General features: G+C 39.2%; 1 protein-coding gene across 6 annotated transcripts in view; it reads left to right on the forward strand.

Annotated features, from left to right (window-relative positions):
• The window catches only part of ADK (adenosine kinase), a 542,329-nt gene that overhangs the window by 503,798 nt on the left and 14,900 nt on the right, over positions 1–23,631 (forward strand). For all 6 annotated transcript variants that reach the window (XM_073353161.2, XM_073353156.2, XM_073353153.2 and 3 more), the window contains one exon: positions 3,608–3,694. In XM_073353161.2, coding sequence (XP_073209262.1) covers positions 3,608–3,694 — 87 coding nt within the window. The remainder of the gene's footprint in view (positions 1–3,607; positions 3,695–23,631) is intronic.

Consider the following 23,631-nt stretch of genomic DNA (forward strand, 5'->3'; position numbering starts at 1 on the left):
ATGTAATGATTGTTTGCTAGTGTTTATTACTGTACTACTACAAGCAGACGTATAATCTGTGATTCTAATTTGGTTTAGAGGCAGACCTGTGGTACTCGAAGCTACCATCAGTGTTTCAGCTAGCATCATGAAACTGGCTATATTTATTTGGCAACTTTAATTTCTGTGTGTATTAGGGTGGGAGGAAGAATGTTTTTCTGTCAGTATTGTTCTGCAGCATTACCTCCAGGCTCTGTTTTACCTGCAAAAATATTGTTTGGGTGGATACATTAGTGTACATATTTTCTAAGGAAAAAAGATAGGTCCTATATGCATAATGCAACAATTAATAACAGCTAGGATTTACCACTGAACTGACTTTGACTAAGGTTGTGTGTTATAAAGGTGTCTTAAGCACAGGAGGCCACTACATTAGAGCCTGATTCTGGTCATGCTTACATCAGTGTAAATCAAGTGTTGAAGTTAATGGAACTTTATCAGTGTGAAACTAGTGTGAGATCAAGCCCTAAGACTCTAGCTTTCAGTGATATTCATTACCAAATTTTGCTTAATTATTTACACCTGCTGTAACTCTCACTCACACACAATCCTTAACTTCCAAGAAGCAACATAGAGAGGGTGCCCTGTATTTGAATGTGTTTACCATAGAAGAGGTTTGTTGCTTAAAAATAGCACGCTGGATTTTATGCCCAGAGGAGTAGCACTTGGATTTCAAAATACTTATGTAATTATTCTTTATTTCATAAGCTGTCAGAATGATAAATGAAATCAGAACTGACTTTGAAAAGCAAGGTCATTTGATGACCAGTGCACTTAGCCAAGGTGTCCCTGTGTTCACTATGATGGATTTGGGAGGTTTATAATATAATATATCACACATGAAAACGAAGTTAAAGTAACATTAAACTCACAATAGCAAGGAAATTCAGAGTGGAGGCTTCTGGTTCAGCCTTAATTCACCCCATTGTTCCTGGTTATTACAGGACCTGCACAGTGGTGGATGATGTTAGATATCACATATCCTGCTGCATGGGCATAGCAAAGTGAATTAAGCCTATTTACTTCATTTTGTGTGAGTTAAAGATAGATCCTTAATGTTACTTCAGTGTATTTTAAATGTGTGTTATTGTTATCTGCCGATGGTAACAAAAGTAGTCTGATACTGATCAGAAGTAGTCTGATACTGTAGGTCCAAAAGAGTGATTAAATTCTGTTGTGGCAACAGACATTTGCACAGAGAAAGTTTTATAATTTGCTGTATTGAACATGTGCAGTATGTAAGAATATCAACTTCTTTTCAAAGTAGTACATGCTGCAAAACCAGACAAACTGTTTCTGAACCCTCAGCATCCTGACTCAACCCACTTGAAAACATATAAAGTTATAGAAGCAGGAAGAACAGACTGGATGACCCATTTAAAACTGAAAATTGTGAGAGTAAAGCAGGTTTATATCATATCAGCTGAAGTCATTGGTGCATTTATTTTTTAAAATAATTCAGAGTTTCCTACTATTATATCTGATACAGAATGAATAGCATAGAAATGTATAAGTCCAGTACTTAAGAGTACTACAGGCAGCTTAGGGAAGGACTCAGGAGGAGAGAAGTGAGGAGAAAGAGAAGATGGTGGTGGGAGTTCTTTCATTCACGTGAGTTTGCTTAAATACAGAATCCTGTTTAATCTTGATCCTTGCCTGTTTAGCTTATTCAAGTACAACATTTGTGCATTATGTCTTTTCTGTGCACATACATATACATTCATACACATACACAAACAGCTGTGTATGCACATATACTTTATATGGTACATCTGTGTGTGTATATCTGTTAGGGGAAAGGAAATCTGCAGAAGGCCACAACAACAAAACAAACTTCTTCATTGTAATGTGTCTTTTAACAGGTTTGTCATTTTATGGATTGTTTTTGCATAAGCTAGAACAAAATATGTTATACTTCCTTATCAGGTGGTTGACTGCACTCTGCTCTCCCTGCAGAGTTCAATACAAAACCTGTATTCCTTGATTTTCAGTTCAAATGAATCCTGTTAAAGTACTATCGGGGTGAAACGCTTAGCTCTTGAATACCATAATGCAACAGCATTTAAGTCACGTTTCTAAATAGCTTTATAAATGAAATAGAGAGGATGCACAGAGTACTGACTAAAACCTGTTCTTTAACTGGAATATTCTTAGATTTTTTTCGTTACCCTTTTCCTTTTTTCCTTTGCCTTTCACTGATGGTTGTTGATAACACTCCCCTCCCTTTCTGGTGGGCCAGCCAACAGTTCCCTCTGGAGGTACCATCATTATATCTGCCTGGTTTACTTAATAGCAGATGGCGAAGAGCAGTAGAGCTGGTACACTGCACTTCACAGAAACCAGGATCCTTCTGGTACCTCTGTAACACACACACAGGCTCCTGGTTTGAGACTGTTAATTCTGTGTTTGCTTCCCAACCTGAGATGCTTTGTTCATGACTGTGTATTGGACAAGTACTCTGTGTATGAACCATTTTATGATCTGCTGTGTAGCTGGGTAATGAAAAGACTAAACACCTGAAATTTTTGCGTATTGCAGGGACTATTTGTCATGTTACTTCTATTTTTATCAAAAATTAAAGGGTGAAGACAGCTCTGATAGTTTTCAGTGTTGCTGGCTGACAGGCAATTTTTTTAACTATCTGCCAAAGGAAATCCATTTGCTGAGACCATTTTAATGCACACTGAATACCAGAGGCAGAACTTCCATTGGCTCTATTACAGGGGTAATTTACACTTTAACAAGGTATTGTGACAAAGTAGTCATTATCTTTTTATCACGTCATTATGACATTACCACCTGGAAAGCCCCAGCTGATTAATTAGTGGCATATATTAAATTTATAACCCTAGATTGCTAAAGTTATCATATGTAAGTGGTGTAATTATGTTCAGTTGTAGTGTGTTGGTGAATTGGAGGTGCAGATGCTCTAGATCCATCTGTTGAAATAGTTTTTATGGGTGCCAGTAGAGGATAGAGAGCTTCAGGGGAGAGAGACTAAAAAAAACCACTAAGGAAGAAGGCTGAGGTCACTGGACATTTTGAAACCACATCTACTTTGGCTGCAAATTCCTAGGGTCCATCCTCAGACACATTTTCAAATGAGATGCAGTTTCAAAGTATTTTACTACCCCAAAACGTATTAGCTTTCCCCTTGTATCTTACATTTTTATTATTTCACATTTATTTTGGCTTTTCTTACGCAGATACTTGTAGGTCCTCCCTATTGGGCTTGTTACTTCCTGAGGCCTTGACTGTCTAGTCTAGAGGTTGCATCAGCTGTCTGCAGCTGACAGGAGGTCCTGGTTTTGGCAGGATGGATTTTTCTCCATCTCTCTTTTCATCTGTCTCTGCATCTTCTTGTGTTTTTCTGTCAGTTAGTTTGACCACCCATACACATGTGTCCATATGGTATATAAATTGACATGTAAACTAAATGTGTGATCCTTTTGGTCCAAATTGAGTTGTTGAGCACTGACATTCACATGTTGATTGTTTTATTTTGCAGTGAGGTGTTTCAAATTTGTTTCCCAAATTACTAATGTTTTCTTTTCCCCTACTCTTGTAGAAAATGAAGTGACTGCTTTCCCAGTCTTAGACAGTGACCAGAGTGAAATCATTGATACCAATGGAGCTGGTGATGCTTTTGTTGGAGGTACTTATTGCTTTCTTTATTCTCTTATTTGGAGGTTAGACGTTTTTCCCCCTATTCTTGATGGAATATGCATTTTTCAGTCTAGAATTTCAGATTGTTCTTTAGAGTAAATTTTGTTCTTTTCAAGCTTTCGTTTACATCCTGAGATTGTGTTTTAATTAAGTGTTAATTCTCACAGGAAAAAATGTGTTCTATGACTTTAAAGATAATATGCTATTACGTTATCCTGTGGTCGTTTTCATAAGATTAATTGTATCTGTCAGAATGTTGCATAAACAAGCTGCATCAAATACATTGTATAGTGTACTCAGATCCCTCCTGGCTTAAATTTTAACACATTGTTGTTCTTTAAAACAGGTTGTGGTGAATATTAAATAGCATTTTAATAATTGAGTGTAATGTCTTCTGATCATGTTGTTTTGTTCTAGAACATCTGTTTCCAGTCTAGTTGTTTGGAGATCAGAAAATAATATAAAGGGTTAACTTTTTAAAACTAGACTAGAATATTATCTGGCACTGCTTAATATTCATTTGCAAATTGACTAATCTTTGGCATAAGCCCTCAAAAAAAGAGGATGTTATGTCTGTGCCTGGTTCAAAATGACTCAATATAAGCCAATAAAAAATCCAATCCAAAAATTCCCTAGCTGGTTGTAGCATTTATGTAGTGCAGTGACATGCTATTGCATCTTGAAGGCCACACTGGAAACACTAGAATGGCACAGTTGCAGTGCTAAAGCTGTGCTGCTGTAGTATACACACTCGCTACAGCGATGGAATGTGTTCTTCTATCACTGTAGTAAATCAAGCTCTCCAAGAGCTGGTAGCTAAATTGATGGAAGAATTCTTCCATTGACTTAGCAGTGTCTATGCCAGGGCTTAGGTCAGCTTAAATACATTGCAGAGGGAGTGAAATTTTTCACAGCCCTGAGCAATGTAGTTAAGCCGACCTAACTTTCTAGAGTAGACTAGCCCTGATTAATAGCAGCAAGTGTCCCATTAGACCTTAACTTACTGGAAGCACAGACTAAGATAGAGATTCTCAAACATTTTTTTGTTGACTGACCCCTTTTCAAATGCAATGTTAATCATGCACCCCCCCAACTGAGAAACTGATCGACAAAAGTATCTGTGTACTTTGTATAAACACGTACTGTTAGTGATGCTTTAAGAAAAAGAGTAGAAGAGTACTTATAGATATCAGTGCGATGGGTGGGCCTGTTTCTTACTGCAGAGTCTATCTATCCTTTGTGTGATGGTTGACAAGCAAACTCGTAAATCACTCTCCACTTCCAGTCGAGACCCGAACTTTGTCTTCATAGCTGGCATGGCAGAAATGGTGCTTCACATATATGTATTGTTGGGAAAGGTAGCCACACTTTCATTGCTTCTGTAACTAAAACTGGGTACTCTGTAGCAATAGTTGGCCAAAACTGGCAAGGTCTCTGTTCCTGAAACTTAATTTTCAGTGTGTGGGCACAGGTAGTTCGAGCAGCTCCTGTTCTGCTTTTGCACTCAAATGGCGAGATGACATAGCAAAAGTTGAGAACGGATCCCAAACCCAATCATATTCCTCCGTGTTGATATTTTTAAAGTAAACCGTGAAGTGCTCGGCTAAAGTTGAAAGGTGACCAACGATCCTGTTTCTCTCACAGCCAATTGTCATTCTGTGAGTATCCAGAAATTCTGTCAAAAGCAGAAACAGATCTGATGTTTCGCTGCTCAGCCTGGTTTTCCAAATCTCTACTTTCTTCTGAAATGCTGCACTCTTGTCACTCACCTCAAGTATGATTGTACTGCCCCCTTGTGTGGACAGGTTCAGCGCATTCAACAGATTAAAAATGTCTGTGAGGTATGAAAGCTGCGCGATCCATATTGGGTCAGAAAAGTTTGTGGCGATCTTGGGATTGTGCACAGAAAGAAAACCCAGCAGCTCTTTGCGAAGCTCAAAAACTCTTTCCAACACTCTGTCGCAAGGTATCCAACACACTTCTGTATGAAACAATAATTTGTCATGTCCAGCACCCATTTCTTAGCAAAGCTTTGCAAAAAGGCATGAATTCAAAGGCCAGGACTTTATAAAATTCACAACTGTCACAGCTCCATTTAGCATATCATGTAATTTGGGTTTCATTTTCTTTGATGTAAGGGCCTAGCGATGCAACATACAGCCTGTTACAATTACCTGTGGGTTTATGGCTCATAGTCTTTCTACAACACCACTCCTATTGCCTCTCATAGCAGCAGCACCATCCATGCAAACAGCAGCACAGTTCTCCCAGTTCAGCAAATCAACTTTCACAAAATCATCCAATAATTTAATATTTCCTGACCTGTTCAACATCCTCAGCCAAGGAATTGTACCCAAACTAGCCCAGGGCCATTAAACTCTAAAAAGAGGACTTCAGAAAATATGAGCCTAAGCCAAGAAGTAAAAATAGAGTTAGATGGTAAAGTTCACATGCTTTTTTGAGCCAAAAATGGAAATCCAACCCTAGGAGACTAACAGAATGGAGCATCTCTCGTGACAGGTAAAATCTAAGAAGGAAACTAGGAAATTACCAGAGAAATACAATTAAATAAGAAATTATTTAAATAAATCAGAAGCTGAAAATCTGAGAGGAATTGGTGTCTGCTGGATTACCGGAGAATAAAGGAAGCAAATAAGGAGGATACGGGCATTCCAGAGAAGCTGAGTTATTACTTTTCCTCATTCTTCACCTCAGATAGTAGTAGGGAAAAACCTTTCCTGGGCCAGTCTTTTTCTGGTAGTAAAGATGAGATATCAGCGATTGAGGCATCAAAAGAGAAGGTGCTGGAACAAACTGATAAATTAAAGAATAAGAAATCCACATGTCCTGAAGGAGCTTAAGCATGAAGTGGCTGATCTGCTAACACATGTACACAGTCTCTCATTAAAATCATTTAATATACTGGGCCCTCGGGAGTAGCAAATGTTATATGTATCTTTAATGGCAACACTAGGATTGATGCTGGGAATTACATAACAATAATTCTTTCTTCTGTTCCAGGGACATTCAGTGCCCCTGAAAGGTCCCCACATAGACTTGTGTACTTTTTAGTCAATGGAACTCATTGCCACAAGATATTGAGACTGAGCACTTAGTAGGTTCAAAAGTGAACTAAAATTTTATATAAAGAGAACATCCACATTAGAGAGGATAAAAACATTAAGAAGAGTCCTTCCCTCTTCAAGGCATGAGCCAACCACTCATTAATGGGGATTAGGAAGAAACTTCCCCTTTTGGCAATTACACTATAATTGTCCACAACATTGTTTCTTTCACTTTCATCTGAAGCCTCTGATACTGGCCATCCTCAGAGACGGGAAAGTGGACTATATTGACTACAGGACTGATCTGATCTGTGTTCCACTGGAAACAATCTCCGTGTTATCTATTAAAAAAAATTCTTCCCTTTAAAAAACTATATTTGTGGAAGATACAGCCTTCTATGACCTATTCACAAGAGATGATCCTATATTGTGGTGGTGGTGGTAGTAGTTGTATTTTTTGACATTTATAGTCCCTACTCAAGCCATGGAGCCAGATGTTGAATTACTGTCCTACCCAATTTTTTTTATAAGGGAAAGTTTTTATTCTATCTTTTCAATACTCCTTGCTTTAAAAGGTCATGTGTATTGATACGCCTGACACCTCAGTATACAATTTTGATTCAGCTTTTAGTTTCCTTATAGCAAAATGCTTCAAATCCCATCTGTTGACTCATAAAATGCACTCATGGTTGTATTAGAGACTGGAAAACATGGCTGGTTTTTCAAATTAAAGGAAGCAAAATCCTCTCAGCAGAGCTTACCATACTTCTCTGGGAGTGGTAAATTAGCATGGCTGAGTTGTGGGCTGCTGGATCAAAGGCCTTTGCTTCAGCTAGTGGCTGAGACAGGGTCGTGTCAGCCCTGCTGGAAACTAAAGACTGCATTCAGGGAGTCTATTTTTTTTCCCAAGTGGTCAGGGTGATACAATGCATCATGTGGCTTGAAAACCTTTGAGCTAAGCCACTCATGTCCACAGACATGGGAAACTGAGGTGGAATCTAGTTCTGGGGCCCACAAGATTGCAAGAAAAAGTTGGCCTCAGTGAATAACCGGAAATGCAAGGTTGGAAGGCTGTTCCTCCCAAATAGCTTTAGGGACAAGAAAGGTGGGAAAAGGCAAAAATAAGAAATGTATTTTTTTTCCTCTATAAAGAATCTAACTACTAAAGTTCAGTAAATTTTAAAATCATTAAGAAGAAAGATTTTTTAAAAGTTTCTGAGCACCTGTAGCTCACATTGGCTTCAACTGGCATTCTGGGTGTGAAGCACCTCTAAAAATGAGGCCTCAAGTCTCCTAGTGTCAGTAGCTCAAAGCTCTGCTCAGCCAAGCAACTAGAGACAAAAAATGAACTGGATTCTTTAAGTGGAACTTGTCTTGATAGGGTTTGACATCAAACATTTCATTGAATTCCCTGCTTCCATCTGCAGGCAGAAAACCACGTTACCCATTGTCCAGACTGTCCCATAAGAAACTGAATTTTAAAAGCTTCTAAAATGTATCTTTATTTTGAAACACCTCTCTGAACACTACCGTCAGTTCTGCTGCCTCCAGTGGTTTTCAGCAGCACCACATCCTTTTACCAGCTTAAGCAACGATAAGCAGCTTTACAGTAATTCAGCACCTCTAGTGGTTTGCAGAAGCACACCAGATTTCCATTTCTAATATTAAATGAATCCCTGAAACACCCGCAAAGTAAAGCTGTAATTCCACCTCGGGTTCTGGTGACATTGACAAATCACTTGAGCTTTGCTAACATGGTTTATGTCACCAGGGCCCCCGGAATGAAATTACAGCCTGATTCTGTAGCGCTTGGAGAGGTTTCCTTATTATTTAGCCAGTCCCATCTTGAACAGCCCTAATCGTGTGTTGCAAAGCCTATGTAATGGCAGTGCACATTGGAAATAGGAACAGTTATATCATTTTGAGCTCAATGTGCCTTCCTAATTTCCTAGATCAAGAGAAAACTCCTTTTTGCCGTCCTGCTGTTTTGTCAGAGTAGGTCTGTCTGCCATTTGGAATCCTCTTTGACATTGTCACAGTAACAAATGAAAACAGTGAGAATATTTTGTGACAATCACTGTCATTGTTCCCTGCAAAACCTCTCTGCTAGTCTCGTCCACTAAATGGAACTGGGGAAAAAAATCATAACAAATGGACAGAAAAAGGTGCAAAATCAATATGTTCTACAGGTTCTCTAACAAATGTTGTAGCTAATCTAATGTGATTTCATTGTATGCTGTAAGAAAAGTGTTAGAGTATGAACTATAACTGCAAATCATTTTTAAAGAGTTTAATGCAGCAGTGACAGAATATATGCAGTAACATTATAGCCATGTGATAAAAAATCTTATGCCACTTGCAAGGGCCAACATTCTTGAGATAAAAGCAGCTCCTCATTAAGTGCTGTGAGGTGCCAAGTACTAGCCAGAGCATTTTACTTCTGTCGGTATCAAAGCTGTAGTCATCAGCTCCCACCCGTTGTCATTTTCAAAATCCAATTGATAGCTTTAACATAGAGACAGATCCTAGGAAGAAGTTACCTATAGTTTAAAAACTACAAAGAGAAATCCTGCTTCGGTGTACATGCTTGCAGAATAAACAATTATCTCTCCCCTTTTAATGAAACATAGCATCAGTCTTGCTCAGTGACAGCTACTGTATCAGCCATCAGAACACAATTCATATCGAAGTTAGTACTTGACACAACAGGAATAGTCTGTCCTCCTACGTATCTTCTGTGTGCCTCATTGAATCTTGCTTTAGCTTATCATTTTGAGATACACAGGATTTATTAGATATATTTTCCTGTCTTTTGTTATATTCTTGTTGCCACATCGGCCAAAATAAAGCCAAATCCCTCAACTTTAATATAGAGGTAAGGCCTGTGGAGAATGCAGGTCCCAGTTTGTGATCATCCCCCTTGATCAGAATGCCTTTACAAATTATATCTGGCCTTTGAACTTCTGGCAAGTTGCCAAGTGTCCCTCAACAATGCAAAGATTGGCCTCTATCTTGTGGCAAATGCAAATGATTCTCTGTAGGTTAACATCCAGATATGATTTCAGAACAATGTAATATTTTGTATATTTGTAGTAAGGCTGTCAAGCAATTAAAAAAAGTATTCCTATTAATCACGATTTTAAACAATAGAATGCAATTTATTAATATATTTTTGGATTTTTTTACATTTTCAAATATATTGATTTCAATTACAACACAGAATACAAAATGTACAGTGCTCACTTGATATTTATTTTTATTACAAATATTTGCACTGTAAAAAAAAAAAAGAAATAGTTTTCAATTCCCCCAGTAGAAGTACTGCAATCTCTTTATCATGAAAGTCTAACTTAACAAATGTAGAATTATGTACAAAAAAACCTGCATTCAAAAATAAAACAATGTAAAACTTTACAGCCTACAAGTCCATTCAGTCCTACTTCTTATTCAGCCAATCGCTGAGACAAACAAGTTTGTTTACATTTGCAGAAGATAATGTTGCCTGCTTCTTGTTCACAATGTCACCTGAAAGTGAGAACAGGCGTTCCTGTGGCATTGTTGTAGCTGGCATCGCAAGATACTTATGTGCCAGATGCGCTAAAGATTCATATGTCCCTTCCTGCTTCAACCACCATTCCAGGGGACATATGTCCATGCTGATGACGGGTTCTGCTCGATAACAATCCAAAGCAGTGCGGACTGACATATGTTCATTTTCATTATCTGAGTCAGATGCCACCAGCAGAAGGTTGATGTTCTTTTTTGGTGTATCGGGTTCTGTAGTTTCCGCATTGGAGTGTTGCTCTTTTAAGACTTCTGAAAGCATGCTCCACACCTCGTCCCTCTCAGATTTTGGAAGGCACTTCAGATTCTTAAACCTTGGGTTGAGTGCTGTAGCTATCTTTAGAAATCTCAGATTGGTACCCTCTTTGTGTTTTGTCAAATCTGCAGCGAAAGTGTTCTTAAAATGAACAACATGTGCTGATTTCAGAGTAGAAGCCGTGTTAGTCTGTATCCACAAAAAGAAAAGGAGTACTTGTGGCACCTTAGAGACTAACAAATTTATTTGGGCATAAGCTTTTGTGAGCTCACTTCATCGGATGTGCTGAATTATCATCCGAGACTACTATTAAATGAAATATGTGGCAGAATGTGAGTAAAACAGGGCTGGAGACGTACAATTCTCCCCCCCCAGAAGTTCAGTCACAAATTTAACAAATGCATTATTTTTTTAACGAGCGTCATCAGCATGGAAGCATGTCCTCTGGAATGGTGGCCGAGGCATGAAGGGCCATACGAATGTTTAGCATATCTAGAACGTAAATACCTTGCAATGCCAGCTACAAAAGAGCTATGTAAATGCCTGTTCTCACTCTCTGGTGACAGTGTAAATAAGAAGAGGGCAGCATTATCTCCTGTAAACAAACTTGTTTGTCTTAGCGATTGGCTGAACAAGAAGTAGAACTGGACTTGTAGACTCTGAAGTTTTACATTGTTTTGTTTTTGAGTGCAGTTATGTAACAACAACAAAATCTACATTTTGAAGTTGAACTTTTACGACAAAGAGATTCCACTATAGTACTTGTATGAGGTGAATTGAAAAATATGGTTTCTTTTGTTTATTATTTTTACTGTCCAATTATTTGTAATCAAAAATAATATACACTTTGATTTCAATTACAACTCAGAATATAATATATATGAAAATGTAGAAAAATATCAAAAATATTTAATAAATTTCAATTGGTATTCTATTTAACAATGCGATTAAAACTGATTAATTGCTATTAATTTTTTATCATGATTAATTTTTTGAGTTAATCGCATGAGTTAACTGCGATTAATCGACAGCATTAATTTGTACATTATTGACTTTTTTTTAAATTGCTCTGAATATGTAAAATACATCAGATGTATAAACAGGCTTATGCAGACCACATAATCCCTTCGAGGGGATAGCTTTAGCAGATCATTACTTCAGTGGTATAAATGTTGCTCCAAGAAGTTGTTTAACATAAAACCAAAGGGATTGATTGTAATAAACCAGTGTAAATCAGGAATAACTTCACTGAAATCAGTAGTTTCACTATTAGTGTAAGTGAAAGCAGAATGAAATCCAACATTTTTAAAGATGCTGCCATAGAGTCATAGAACCATCGGGTTAGAAGGGACCACAAGGGTCATCTAGTTTAACCCTCTGCTAAGATGCAGGATTTGTTTTGTCTAAACCATCCATGACAGATGGTTATCCAGCCTCCTTTTGAAAAGCTCCAGTGAAGGAGATTTCATGACTTTCCTAAGCAATTTGTTCCATTGTCCTACTGTTCTTACAGTTGGGAAGTTTTTCCTAAAATTTAATCTAAATCTGCTATGCTGTAGTTTGAACCCATTGTCTCTTGTCCTGCCCTCTGTGGTAAAAGAGAACACTTTTTCTCCATCTTTCTTATGGCAGCCTTTCAAGTATTTGAATACTGCTATCATGTCCCCCCTTCATCTCCACTTTTCCAAACTAAACATACACAATTCCTTCCGCCTTTGCTCATATGGCTTGGATTCCATCTCTTTGATCTTTTTTCTCTCTCGGCCTCTGGATCCTGTCCAGTTTCTCTAGATCCTTTCTATATAGCAGTGACCAGAATTAGACACGGTACTCCAGCTGAGGCCTAATCAGCACCAAGTAGAGTGGTATTAGCCCCTCCTGTGATTTGTATGCTGTGCCTCAGTTAATGCAACCCAAAATTGCATTTGCTTTTTTTTTTCAAGAGCATTGCATTGTTGACTCATGTTGAGATTGTGAGCCAACACAGCAACCAGATCCTTCTCAGCAGTGCTGCTGCCAAACCAGTTATCCCCCATCCTGAATTTGTGCATTTTTTTTCTTCCCTAAGTGTAGCACCTTACATTTGTATTTGTTGAATTTTATTGTCTATAGCCCAGTTCTCCTATTTGTCAACATCCCTTTGAATTTTAGCTCTATCCTCCAGAGTGCTTGCAACTCACCCCCAGCTTTGTATCTTCTGCAAATTTGATCAGTATGGTCTCTATTCCTACAGCCAGGTCATTAATAAAAATGTTAAATAACACTGGACCCAGAACAGATACCTGTGGGACCCCACTTGAGACCGCCATCCAATATGACATCATTCCATTAATAGTCTTTGTGGTTGTTTAACCCATTATGTATCTACTTAATGATAGTTCTACTGAACCTGCATTTCTCCAGCTTACTTATGAGAATGTCATGCGGGACTATGTCAAAAGCCATGCTAAAGGCCAGGTGTATTATGTCCACCGCATTCCCCCTAGCCGCCTGTCAAGGTTCCTTCCGCACTCTGAACTCTGGGGTACAGATGTGGGGACCTGCATGAAAGACCCCCTAAGCTTATTCTTACCAGCTTAGGTTAAAAACTTCCCCAAGGTACAAACTTTGCCTTGTCCTTGAACAGTATGCTGCCACCAAGAAGCGTTGTAAACAAAGAACAGGGAAAGAGACCACTTGGATACGTCTTCCCCCAAAATATCCCCCCCCAACCCTACACCCCCTTTCCTGGGGAAGGCTTGATAATAATCCTCACTAATTGGTAAAGGTGAACACAGACCCAAACACTTGAATCTTAAGAACAATGAAAAATCAATCAGGTTCTTAAAAGAAGAATTTTAATTAAAGAAAAGGTAAAAGAATCACCTCTGTAAAATCAGGATGGTAAATACCTTATAGGGTAATCAGATTCAAAACATAGGGAATCCCTCTAGGCAAAACATTAAGTTACAAAAAGACACAAAAACAGGAATATACATTTCCTCCAGCACAGCTCATTTTACAAGCCAGTAAACAATCTAGCTAGATTACTTACTAACTTTACAGGAGTTGTAAGGCTGCATTCCTGATCTGTTCTCGGTAAAAGCATCACACAGACAGCCCAAACCCTTTGTCCCCCCCGCTCCAGATTTGAAAGAATCTTGTCCCCTCGTTGGACATTTTGTGTCAGGTTCCAGCGAGGTTACTTTAGCTTCTTAACCCTTTACAGGTGAAAGGATGTTGCCTCTGGCCAGGAGGGATTTTATAGCACTGTATACAGAAAGGTGGTTACCCTTCCCTTTGTATTTATGACACCACCAAAACAGTTTCTTTGTCAAAGAAGGCAATCAAGCTGGTTTGGCATGATTTGTTCCTGGCAAATTCATGCTGGCTGCTAGTGATCACCCTTTCATCCTCCAGGTATTTGCAAATGGAATGTTTTATACATTGCTCAGTAGCTTCCCAGGTATTGAGGTCAGGCTGACTGGTCTACAGTTCCCCAACTCCTCCTTTCCTCCCTTTTTAAAGATGGGCACTACATTAGCCCTACTCCAGTCTTCTGGGACCTCTCCTGTCATCTATGAATTTGCAAATATCACCAGTGGCTCTGAAATTTCTTCAACTAATTCCTTCAGCACTCTGGGGTGAATAGCATCAGGCTATTCATTCATCATTTAGAATTCATTCAAATTAGTCAGAAAATCTCTTATGAGCTCTTTATTTATTCCAATCTGCATCCCTTCCCCTTTATTGTCCATGGCTCCGGGCATTCCCTCCTGCACGGAGAATCCAAGAAGCTTGAAAAATTTAGTTCGACTTCCAGCAGGATTTTCAAAGAAGTTTAAGGAAGTTAGGTGCGCAAATCTTACTGAAAGTCCATGGAAGTTGGGCACCTAACTCCTTTAAGCCCCTTTGAAAATCCCAGCCTCCACCATTTTCTGAGAGCTCTTAGGATGGTTTAGAAACTGACTGAACCAAAAGTGAAGCTTTCACAAGCAGCCATGGAAATTCCCTCCTCCCCTAGTAATTTCGACATGGGGCATGAATGTGCATCATCTTGAAGAGACCCACACATCCTTCCTGCTTTTAAAGAGATGGCATTTTGTGTGCACATACATATATACTGTAGATATCACTAGAGAGTGCTGCACAGGAGAGCTGTGAGATTACACATCAGAAAGTTCTTTTGGCATGGTCAACAAACAGTAGTTTCGGTGGTTTGTGATATAAAAACTCTGAGATGAATGAGTTTATGGCCTTATTCAAAAGTTCCTGTACTTACTATATTTGTATGATATTACAAAGTTATAAACAAAAAACATGTTTTTACTAAAATTGTAGCGAGCACAGCATATCCTTTTGCTTCTTATGTGTTTGTTTCTGTAACATAGACAGACATACAAGAAAAACAATTCTAGATGTCATGAAATCAAGTTTCAGAAACTAGGAACAATTCATTGTTGAGTGGCAGAACTGTGACATCAGAGACTACTTAATCACTATACAGTGGCATTTAGTTCATCTGTGTATAGCTATTTTAATTGGTTAAAATACCATGGAAAGTTGTCACAGTTTTTTCAAACACATTTTAAAAAGACACATTTCATGGATATAATATCACAACCATAAAATACAGCCCTCTGATGCTACCATAGCCCTAAGATACGACTTTATTTGCCAGCTGGCAGTATGATTGTTGTGATAGCAATTAAATATATATTGATATGTAACATGCAATGGCTTATTTCTGTTATAAAATGTATCTTCATAAGGAAAGAGATGAGGGGACACTACTTGTGCATTATTCTGTCTTTCCTTCCAAGTGAAGATAAATGTTCTAACAAAGATCAGTGCCCATGTTGTCTTCATTTATACAACATGAGCGACTAATTGCTTCTGAGCAATCCTGTCGTTGAAATCATAGTTGATGAAAAATAAAGTGTTGAAATAAAAATACTCTTTTAATATTATAAGCATTTTGACTGACAACCCATTTTCCACATCTTTAGCACTGCTGTTGTATAAACAGCACACACTAGTATAATAACTCAGCTGTAGATAGGGCATCAGTCTTCACTTCCATGGGGATGACTTGTCAGAACTCTCAACTTGTTCATTACTGTACTGCTCATGTGTTCTGATGTCATCCTTAACTCACAAAGATAAATGCCACATCTAAAACAAGGCTATTAGATGCCCCCTCTGTCTCTTTAACTGACCTTCCGTAAACTAGAATATTGTCAAATTATGCCTTCATAGTGGATTTTTCTCTGTCACTGCTGGAGGTGCACTATTATTCTGATAAATGTTGTAGTCAGCCACCAGTATGCACTTTCCACATTGGAATTGGCACAATTTAGAAATTTGCCATACTGTTTGAATTGCTGCCACTTTTTTAAAAAGCATAATATAAAAATAAACACGTCACTCAGAAAAAACACTGCATATTTCCCTTTTCTATTTACCTCACTGTTTCAGACTGTACAAATTCCTAAATATTAATTATAATGAAAACTAATCAGATGTTTGCAATCATGAAAGCTTTATTTGGAAGTAATACATTATACTTTATTGGTATATGTACACGGCCAAATGCAATTTCAGTACAGTCCTATCTGTTTTTCTTACTTATCACCTTTCCACTGGGATCCAGGTATTCAACTCTTTCGTTTTACTGTCTTGTCTGTATTTCATCTTATTAAAATACAGTAAATTAAAAATTTTAATTTCCAATTACACAAAACACATATGCTTTAGAAAACAATGTAAAGAAATAAGTGCAAGATAAACTAAATGCTAATTCATCTGCTCTCATTTTGAAAGTAACATTTAATTTTTCAATGCATTAAAAGGGATGTGCGTATGGAATAAAATGCCCCATGGTTCTTGGTTTGGCAGAATTAGGGCCTCATCTATCAAGGTACTGAGCATTGTCAGTTCTCATTGATATCAACAGCATTGTAGAACGCTCATTACCTTGCAGAATTAGGCCTTAAAGGACAGATATTATTCTTAATGACTTTCTAGACAGACTTGATGGGAAACAAAAACTGAATATGTGTTATGTATGTTTAAAAATATTTTGCATTAGAAGTAGATTTTCATAACAAATTATAAGGTTCCAGTTTTTGCTCTGTTAGTTCTGGGACACAATGTGACTTAAAGTCTGAAAGCAAATCATCACTGTTTAAAAATATTTTGTCACGCCTTCTGTCAGTGTAACATTTTATTTTATGTTAATGTGGCATCCATTAGAAAATCATGTAATGATGAAGAAAATGTTGTATGGAAGGTTAGAGCAGTGACTTTAATGAGTTATTATCTCTCACTCAGAATATTGGTAATATTTTTGCACTGGTTTAATGTATTCTGAGTAGAAATACAGGCACTAGTCAAACTAGATCATTGAGCAGATTCCTCTGGGAGACACGGCAGGATATAGTCCCCTGAGAAATGATGCATAAAATTAAGCTGATATTATATTATCATAAAATATAAAACATATTGAAGTATAAAATACTTGAAATATATTAGCTATCTCATATCTGACAGGTCCCCCAATTTTATATCATGTATATCACCTTCCCCAGCACTGAAATGCACCCACTTTTTGGGTGGGAATATAACTAGGGTGAAATCCTGGCACAGGTGAAGTTGATAGAAAACCCCCCATTCGCTTCATTGGAACTAGGATTTCACCCAGAGATGTGCTGGGGTGAAAATTACTACAAAATATTTAAACACGTGGGCACCGATTCTGCAAATATTTTTATGCACATGCTTAGCTTTACTACTGTGGGTAGTGTCATTGAAATCAGTAGAGCTTGTTAGGGGGCTTATTCCTTCACCCACTTACTTCCCTGGTCCTTCTCGCATGAACAGAGAGCAACAATACTCGAAGTCCAAAGGTGCAAACAATTCGATGTTTATTGGGGTGAACTTCCAGCAAGCATGATTCCAGTTTCCTTCCTTAGTGTCCCCCTTCCCAGCTCTGACACCACAGAGTCTTACCTTTGTCCCTGTTCCCATTCCCCCCCTTAGCAAAACATTATTCCAATTTCCCCACCCCCATTCCCTGTTCCCATTTCCTCCCACCCACTCACTTCCTGATTGCAGACTATATAGTGAAACTTGAGTTCTGCTTAGCTATACCTTAACCAATCATTTTACTGAAATTTAACTAACCAATCCTAACATATTGAACATGATTATTTAACCAATTATATCCCACCACCTTAATTAGTTTACACCCAGCAAAATTAATTATACAGCAGACAGAAACAATCACAGAACCAGACAGAGACCATGCAAATAAACAATAGCAAAGTGGGAACTATAATGACAAAACAATACAGAAGTGAGGATTTCACATCCCAGCTATTGATAAGTGAGTTCTTGCCAGACAGGATGCTATCAAACTAAGTTTCCTTGTACATCTTCTAGGTACTTCCCTTTCTCTGGAGGCGATAGGCATTATCAGGACAGGATTGTATTCGTAATAGCCCAATAGCACCTTATTTCAATGTGACTAGGTTGGAATGTGAGGATGTGACCGTTTGCTTCCTAGCTTATGGCTGCCTCTGCTGCTTAGCCAAAGGCCTTAGCCTAAGAACAGGGCCTCAGACTGTCACAGTAAGAGAAGGCTCTTACACCGGCAGACAGTGATTTTGATTCTCTCTTTATACATCTATAACTAGCTAAGTGATAAGAATACACCTAAATTCTTAAATTTACAGACAGGCCTGAATATCTATATCCTAACAGAGCTACTCACAATATCAAAGTTAAGCAAAACATATGCAAAAGTGTTTGCAGGATCAGGGCCACAAAGAGTAAAATATTGTGTGCAGTTGAGAAGTTGCCTTACCTTGCTTTCCTACCGTACTTAATAAACACTACTGTCATTGACACTTCTTAGTAATTGACAAGAGGCTTTTTCCATGTCAATTTAGCATAGGAGTAGTTATTAAAAAAAAAAGACATTAAATATGACCCTTCTGAATTCATTGCATAGAAGCTCTATTAATATAGTGCTGTGGTAGAGAATTTCAGCCCACAAAAGTCATCCCCCTTGCACAAAGGTTTTATTTTGTTACACTCTGCATGCTTTAATGTCTGGCAATGTATTTGCAAACTGCAGTGTGGCTGACTTATGGTTGCTGTGGGAACTATAACTTCGAATTTCCTGGCTTTCGTGCATGTGAAATCTCAACCATAATGTTACATTCATGCAACCTCTTTGCATTTCATTTCCTCAAGCAGATGATAGGAGCATCATCCCCCCCACCCCAAAAAGTGTTTAAAAACTGAACAGAAAGTAGCATTTTGCATTCTATTTTGTAATGTTTATAACTTTATCTTTTTTACAGGAAATGAACCAAATTCTCTTCTAGTCATTATTTTTATAGCATGCCCATTGCCATAGTATCTGGACCCAGGTGCCATCTTTGGGTTATTGAAGCAGATAAATAGCACCTGAAAATTTTCTGAACTGTTAGAAATCCACTTGTCTTCATTCTGATATCTCAAAAATGGTGAAAGAGAATTTTATCCAACTTCCCAGAAACAATTCACTTGTGTGCTAAGAAAAAGTCAGACAAATATCAGCTTGGAAATAATTTTTTTTCAGATAGCCAGAAAATATACTTCAGATGAAAGTATCCAAGTTTTAATGTAACTGATGTAATGCTCAGATTACCTTTTGGAAGCCTGGAGACATTGAAACACATTTCCCTCAAATTGTTTTCCCTTATCCTGGTTAAGCAGGGCCAGATCCAAATGTGAACTTCTTCAAAGATCAGTAGGTAGAAAATAAAAGAAAAGTTTGATGGGACAATCACCATTTAGGACTTATCAATATCCTTCCATCACACATTTCTGAGAGGAGATTTTAGGTTCATCTGACAGGTTTCAGGGTAACAGCCGTGTTAATCAGTATTCGCAAAAAGAAAAGGAGTACTTGTGGCACCTTAGAGACTAACCAATTTATTTGAGCATAAGCTTTCGTGAGCTACAGCTCACTTTATTGGATGCATACTGTGGAAAATACAAAAGATGTTTTTATACACACAGACCATGAAAAAATGGGTGTTTATCACTACAAAAGATTTTCCCTCCCCATACCCCTCTCTCCTGCTGGTAATAGCTTATCTAAAGTGATCACTCTCCTTACAATGACAGGTTTCAGGGTAACAGCCGTGTTAGTCTGTATTCGCAAAAAGAAAAGGAGTACTTGTGGCACCTTAGAGACTAACCAATTTGTTTGAGCATAAGCTTTCGATGCATCTGAAATGCATATGCATCCGATGAAGTGAGCTGTAGCTCACGAAAGCTTATGCTCAAATAAATTGGTTAGTCTCTAAGGTGCCACAAGTACTCCTTTTCTCCTTACAATGTGTATGATAATCAAGGTGGGCCATTTCCAGCACAAATCCAGGTTTTCTCCCCCCCACCCCACCCCAAAACCCACGCTCCTGTTGGTAATAGCTTATCTAAAGTGATCACTCTCCTTACAGTGTGTATGATAATCAAGGTGGGCCATTTCTAGCACAAATCCAGGTTTTCTCCCCCCCCCACCCCACGCCACTCTCCTGTTGGTAATAGCTTATCTAAAGTGATCACTCTCCTTTCAATGTGTATGATAATCAAGGTGGGCCATTTCCAGCAAAAATCCAGGGTTTAACAAGAACGTCTGAGGAACAGTGAGAGGGGGAAAGGAATAAACAAGGGGAAATAGGTTACTTTTTATAATGAATTAACCATTCCCAGTCTCTATTCAAGCCTAAGTTAATTGTATCCAATTTGCAAATTAATTCCAATTCAGCAGTCTCTCGTTGGAGTCTGTTTTCGAAGTTCTTTTGTTGAAGGATAGTCACTTTGAGATCAGAAATCGAATGACCAGAGAGATTGAAGTGTTCTCCGACTGGTTTATGAATGTTATGATTCTTGACATCTGATTTGTGTCCATTTATTCTTTTATGTAGAGACTGGCCAGTTTGCCCAATGTACATGGCAGAGGGGCATTGCTGGCACATGATGGGATATATCACATTGGTAGATGTGCAGATGAACAAGCCTCTGATAGTTTGGCTGATGTTATTAGGCCCTGTGATGGTGTCCCCTGAATAGATGTGTGGGCACAGTTGGCAACGGTCTTTGTTGCAAGGATAGGTTCCTGGGTTAGTGGTTCTGTTGTGTGGTATGTGGTTGCTGGTGAGTATTCGCTTCAGGTTGGGGGGCTGTCTGTAGGCAAGGACTGGCCTGTCTCCCAAGATTTGTGAGAGTGTTGGGTCATCCTTCAGGATAGGTTGTAGATCCTTTATTGGAGGTGTTTTAGTTGGGGGCTGAAGGTGACAGCTAATGGCGTTCTGTTATTTTCTTTGTTAGGCCTGTCCTGTAGTAGGTGACTTCTGGGAACTCTTCTGGCTCTATCAATCTGTTTCTTCACTTCCGCAGGTGGGTATTGTAGTTGTAAGAATGCTTGATAGAGATCTTGTAAGTGTTTGTCTCTGTCTGAGGGGTTGGAGCAAATGTGGTTGTATCGTAGAGCTTGCCTGTAGACAACGGATGGTGTGGTGTGGTCAGGGTGAAAGCTGGAGGCATGTAGGTAGGAATAGCGGTCAGTAGGTTTCTGGTATAGGGTGGTGTTTATGTGACCATCGCTTATTAGCACTGTAGTGTCCAGGAAGTAGATCTCTTGTGTGGACTGGACCAGGCTGAGGTTGATGGTGGGATAGAAATTGTTGAAATCATGGTGGAATTCCTCAAGGCCTTCTTTTCCATGGGTCCAGATGATGAAAGATGGGGAAAGTTGTTTCTGAGGCCACTTTCTATAAGCCATTACCCTCTGATCCCACTGAGAGTTACCAAAAGAAACTACAGCATTTGCTCAAGAAACTCTGCACAGACACACCCCTGGAACCCCAACCTGGGATATTCTATCTACTACCCAAGATCCATAAACCTGGAAATCCTGGGCGCCCCATCATCTCAGGCATTGGCACCCTGACAGCAGGATTGTCTGGCTATGAAGACTCCCTCCTCAGGCCCTATGCTACATAATCCACAGAGACCTCCCTACCAACACTACAAAAAGAAGGATTCTAGGTGGACTCCTCCTGAAGGTCGAGACAGCAGACTGGACTTCTACATAGAGTGCTTCCGCTGATGGTGCACGGGCTGAAATTGTGGAAAAGCAGCATCACTTGCCCCATAACCTCAGCCGTGCAGAACACAATGCCATCCACAGCCTCAGAAACAACTCTGACATCATAATCAAAAAGGCTGACAAAGGAGGTGCTGTTGTCATCATGAATAGGTCGGAATATGAAAAAGAGGCTGCTCGGCAGCTCTCCAACACCACTTTTATAAGCCATTACCCTCTGATCCCACCGAGAGTTACCAAAAGAAACTACAGCATTTGCTCAAGAAACTCCCTGAAAAAGCACAAGATCAAATCCGCACAGACACACCCCTGGAACCCCGACCTGGGGTATTCTGTCTGCTACCCAAGATCCATAAACCTGGAAATCCTGGGCGCCCCATCATCTAGGGCATTGGCACCCTGACAGCAGGATTGACTGGCTATGTAGACTCCCTCCTCAGGCCCTACGCTACCAGCACTCCCAGCTACTTTCGAGACACCACTGACTTCCTGAGGAAACTACAATCCATTGGTGATCTTCCTGATAACACCATCCTGGCCACTATGGATGTAGAAGCCCTCTACACCAACATTCCACACAAAGATGGACTACAAGCTGTCAAGAACACTATCCCCGATAATGTCACGGCTAACCTGGTGGCTGAACTTTGTGACTTTGTCCTTACCCATAACTATTTTACATTTGGGGACAATGTATACTTTCAAATCAGCGGCACTGCTATGGGTACCCGCATGGCCCCACAGTATGCCAACATTTTTATGGCTGACTAGAACAACGCTTCCTCAGCTCTTGTCCCCTAACGCCCCTACTCTACTTGCGCTATATTGATGACATCTTCATCATCTGGACCCATGGAAAAGAAGGCCTTGAGGAATTCCACCATGATTTTAACAATTTCTATCTCACCATCAACCTCAGCCTGGTCCAGTCCACACAAGAGATCTACTTCCTGGACACCACAGTGCTAATAAGCGATGGTCACATAAACACCAACCTATACCGGAAACCTACTGACCACTATTCCTACCTACATGCCTCCAGCTTTCACCCTGACCACACCACACCATCCGTTGTCTACAGGCAAGCTCTACGATACAACCGCATTTGCTCCAACCCCTCAAACAGAGACAAACACCTACAAGATCTCTATCAAGCATTCTTACAACTACAATACCCACCTGCGGAAGTGAAGAAACAGATTGATAGAGCCAGAAGAGTTCCCAGAAGTCACCTACTACAGGACAGGCCTAACAAAGAAAATAACAGAAAGCCACTAGCCATCACCTTCAACCCCCAACTAAAACCCCTCCAATCAAGGATCTACAACCTATCCTGAAGGATGACCCAACACTCTCACAAATCTTGGGAGACAGGCCAGTCCTTGCCTACAGACAGCCCCCCAACCTGAAGCAGATACTCACCAGCAACTACATACCACACAACAGAACCACTAACCCAGGAACCTATCCTTGCAACAAAGCCCGTTGCCAACTGTGCTCACATATCTATTCAGGGGACACCATCACAGGGCCTAATAACATCAGCCACACTATCAGAGGCTCGTTCACCTGCACATCTACCAATGTGATATATGCCATCATGTGCCAGCAATGCCCCTCTGCCATGTACATTGGGCAGACTAGCCAGTCTCTACGTAAAAGAATAAATGGACACAAATCAGATGTCAAGAACTATAACATTCATAAACCAGTCGGAGAACACTTCAATCTCTCTGGTCACTTGATTTCTGATCTCAAAGTGACTATCCTTCAACGAAAAAACTTCGAAAACAGACTCCAACGAGAGACTGCTGAATTGGAATTAATTTGCAAATTGGATACAATTAACTTAGGCTTGAATAGAGACTGGGAATGGTTAATTCATTATAAAAAGTAAC

Source organism: Lepidochelys kempii, chromosome 7, assembly GCF_965140285.1.
Source record: "Lepidochelys kempii isolate rLepKem1 chromosome 7, rLepKem1.hap1, whole genome shotgun sequence".
Taxonomy (NCBI): Eukaryota; Metazoa; Chordata; order Testudines; family Cheloniidae; genus Lepidochelys; species Lepidochelys kempii.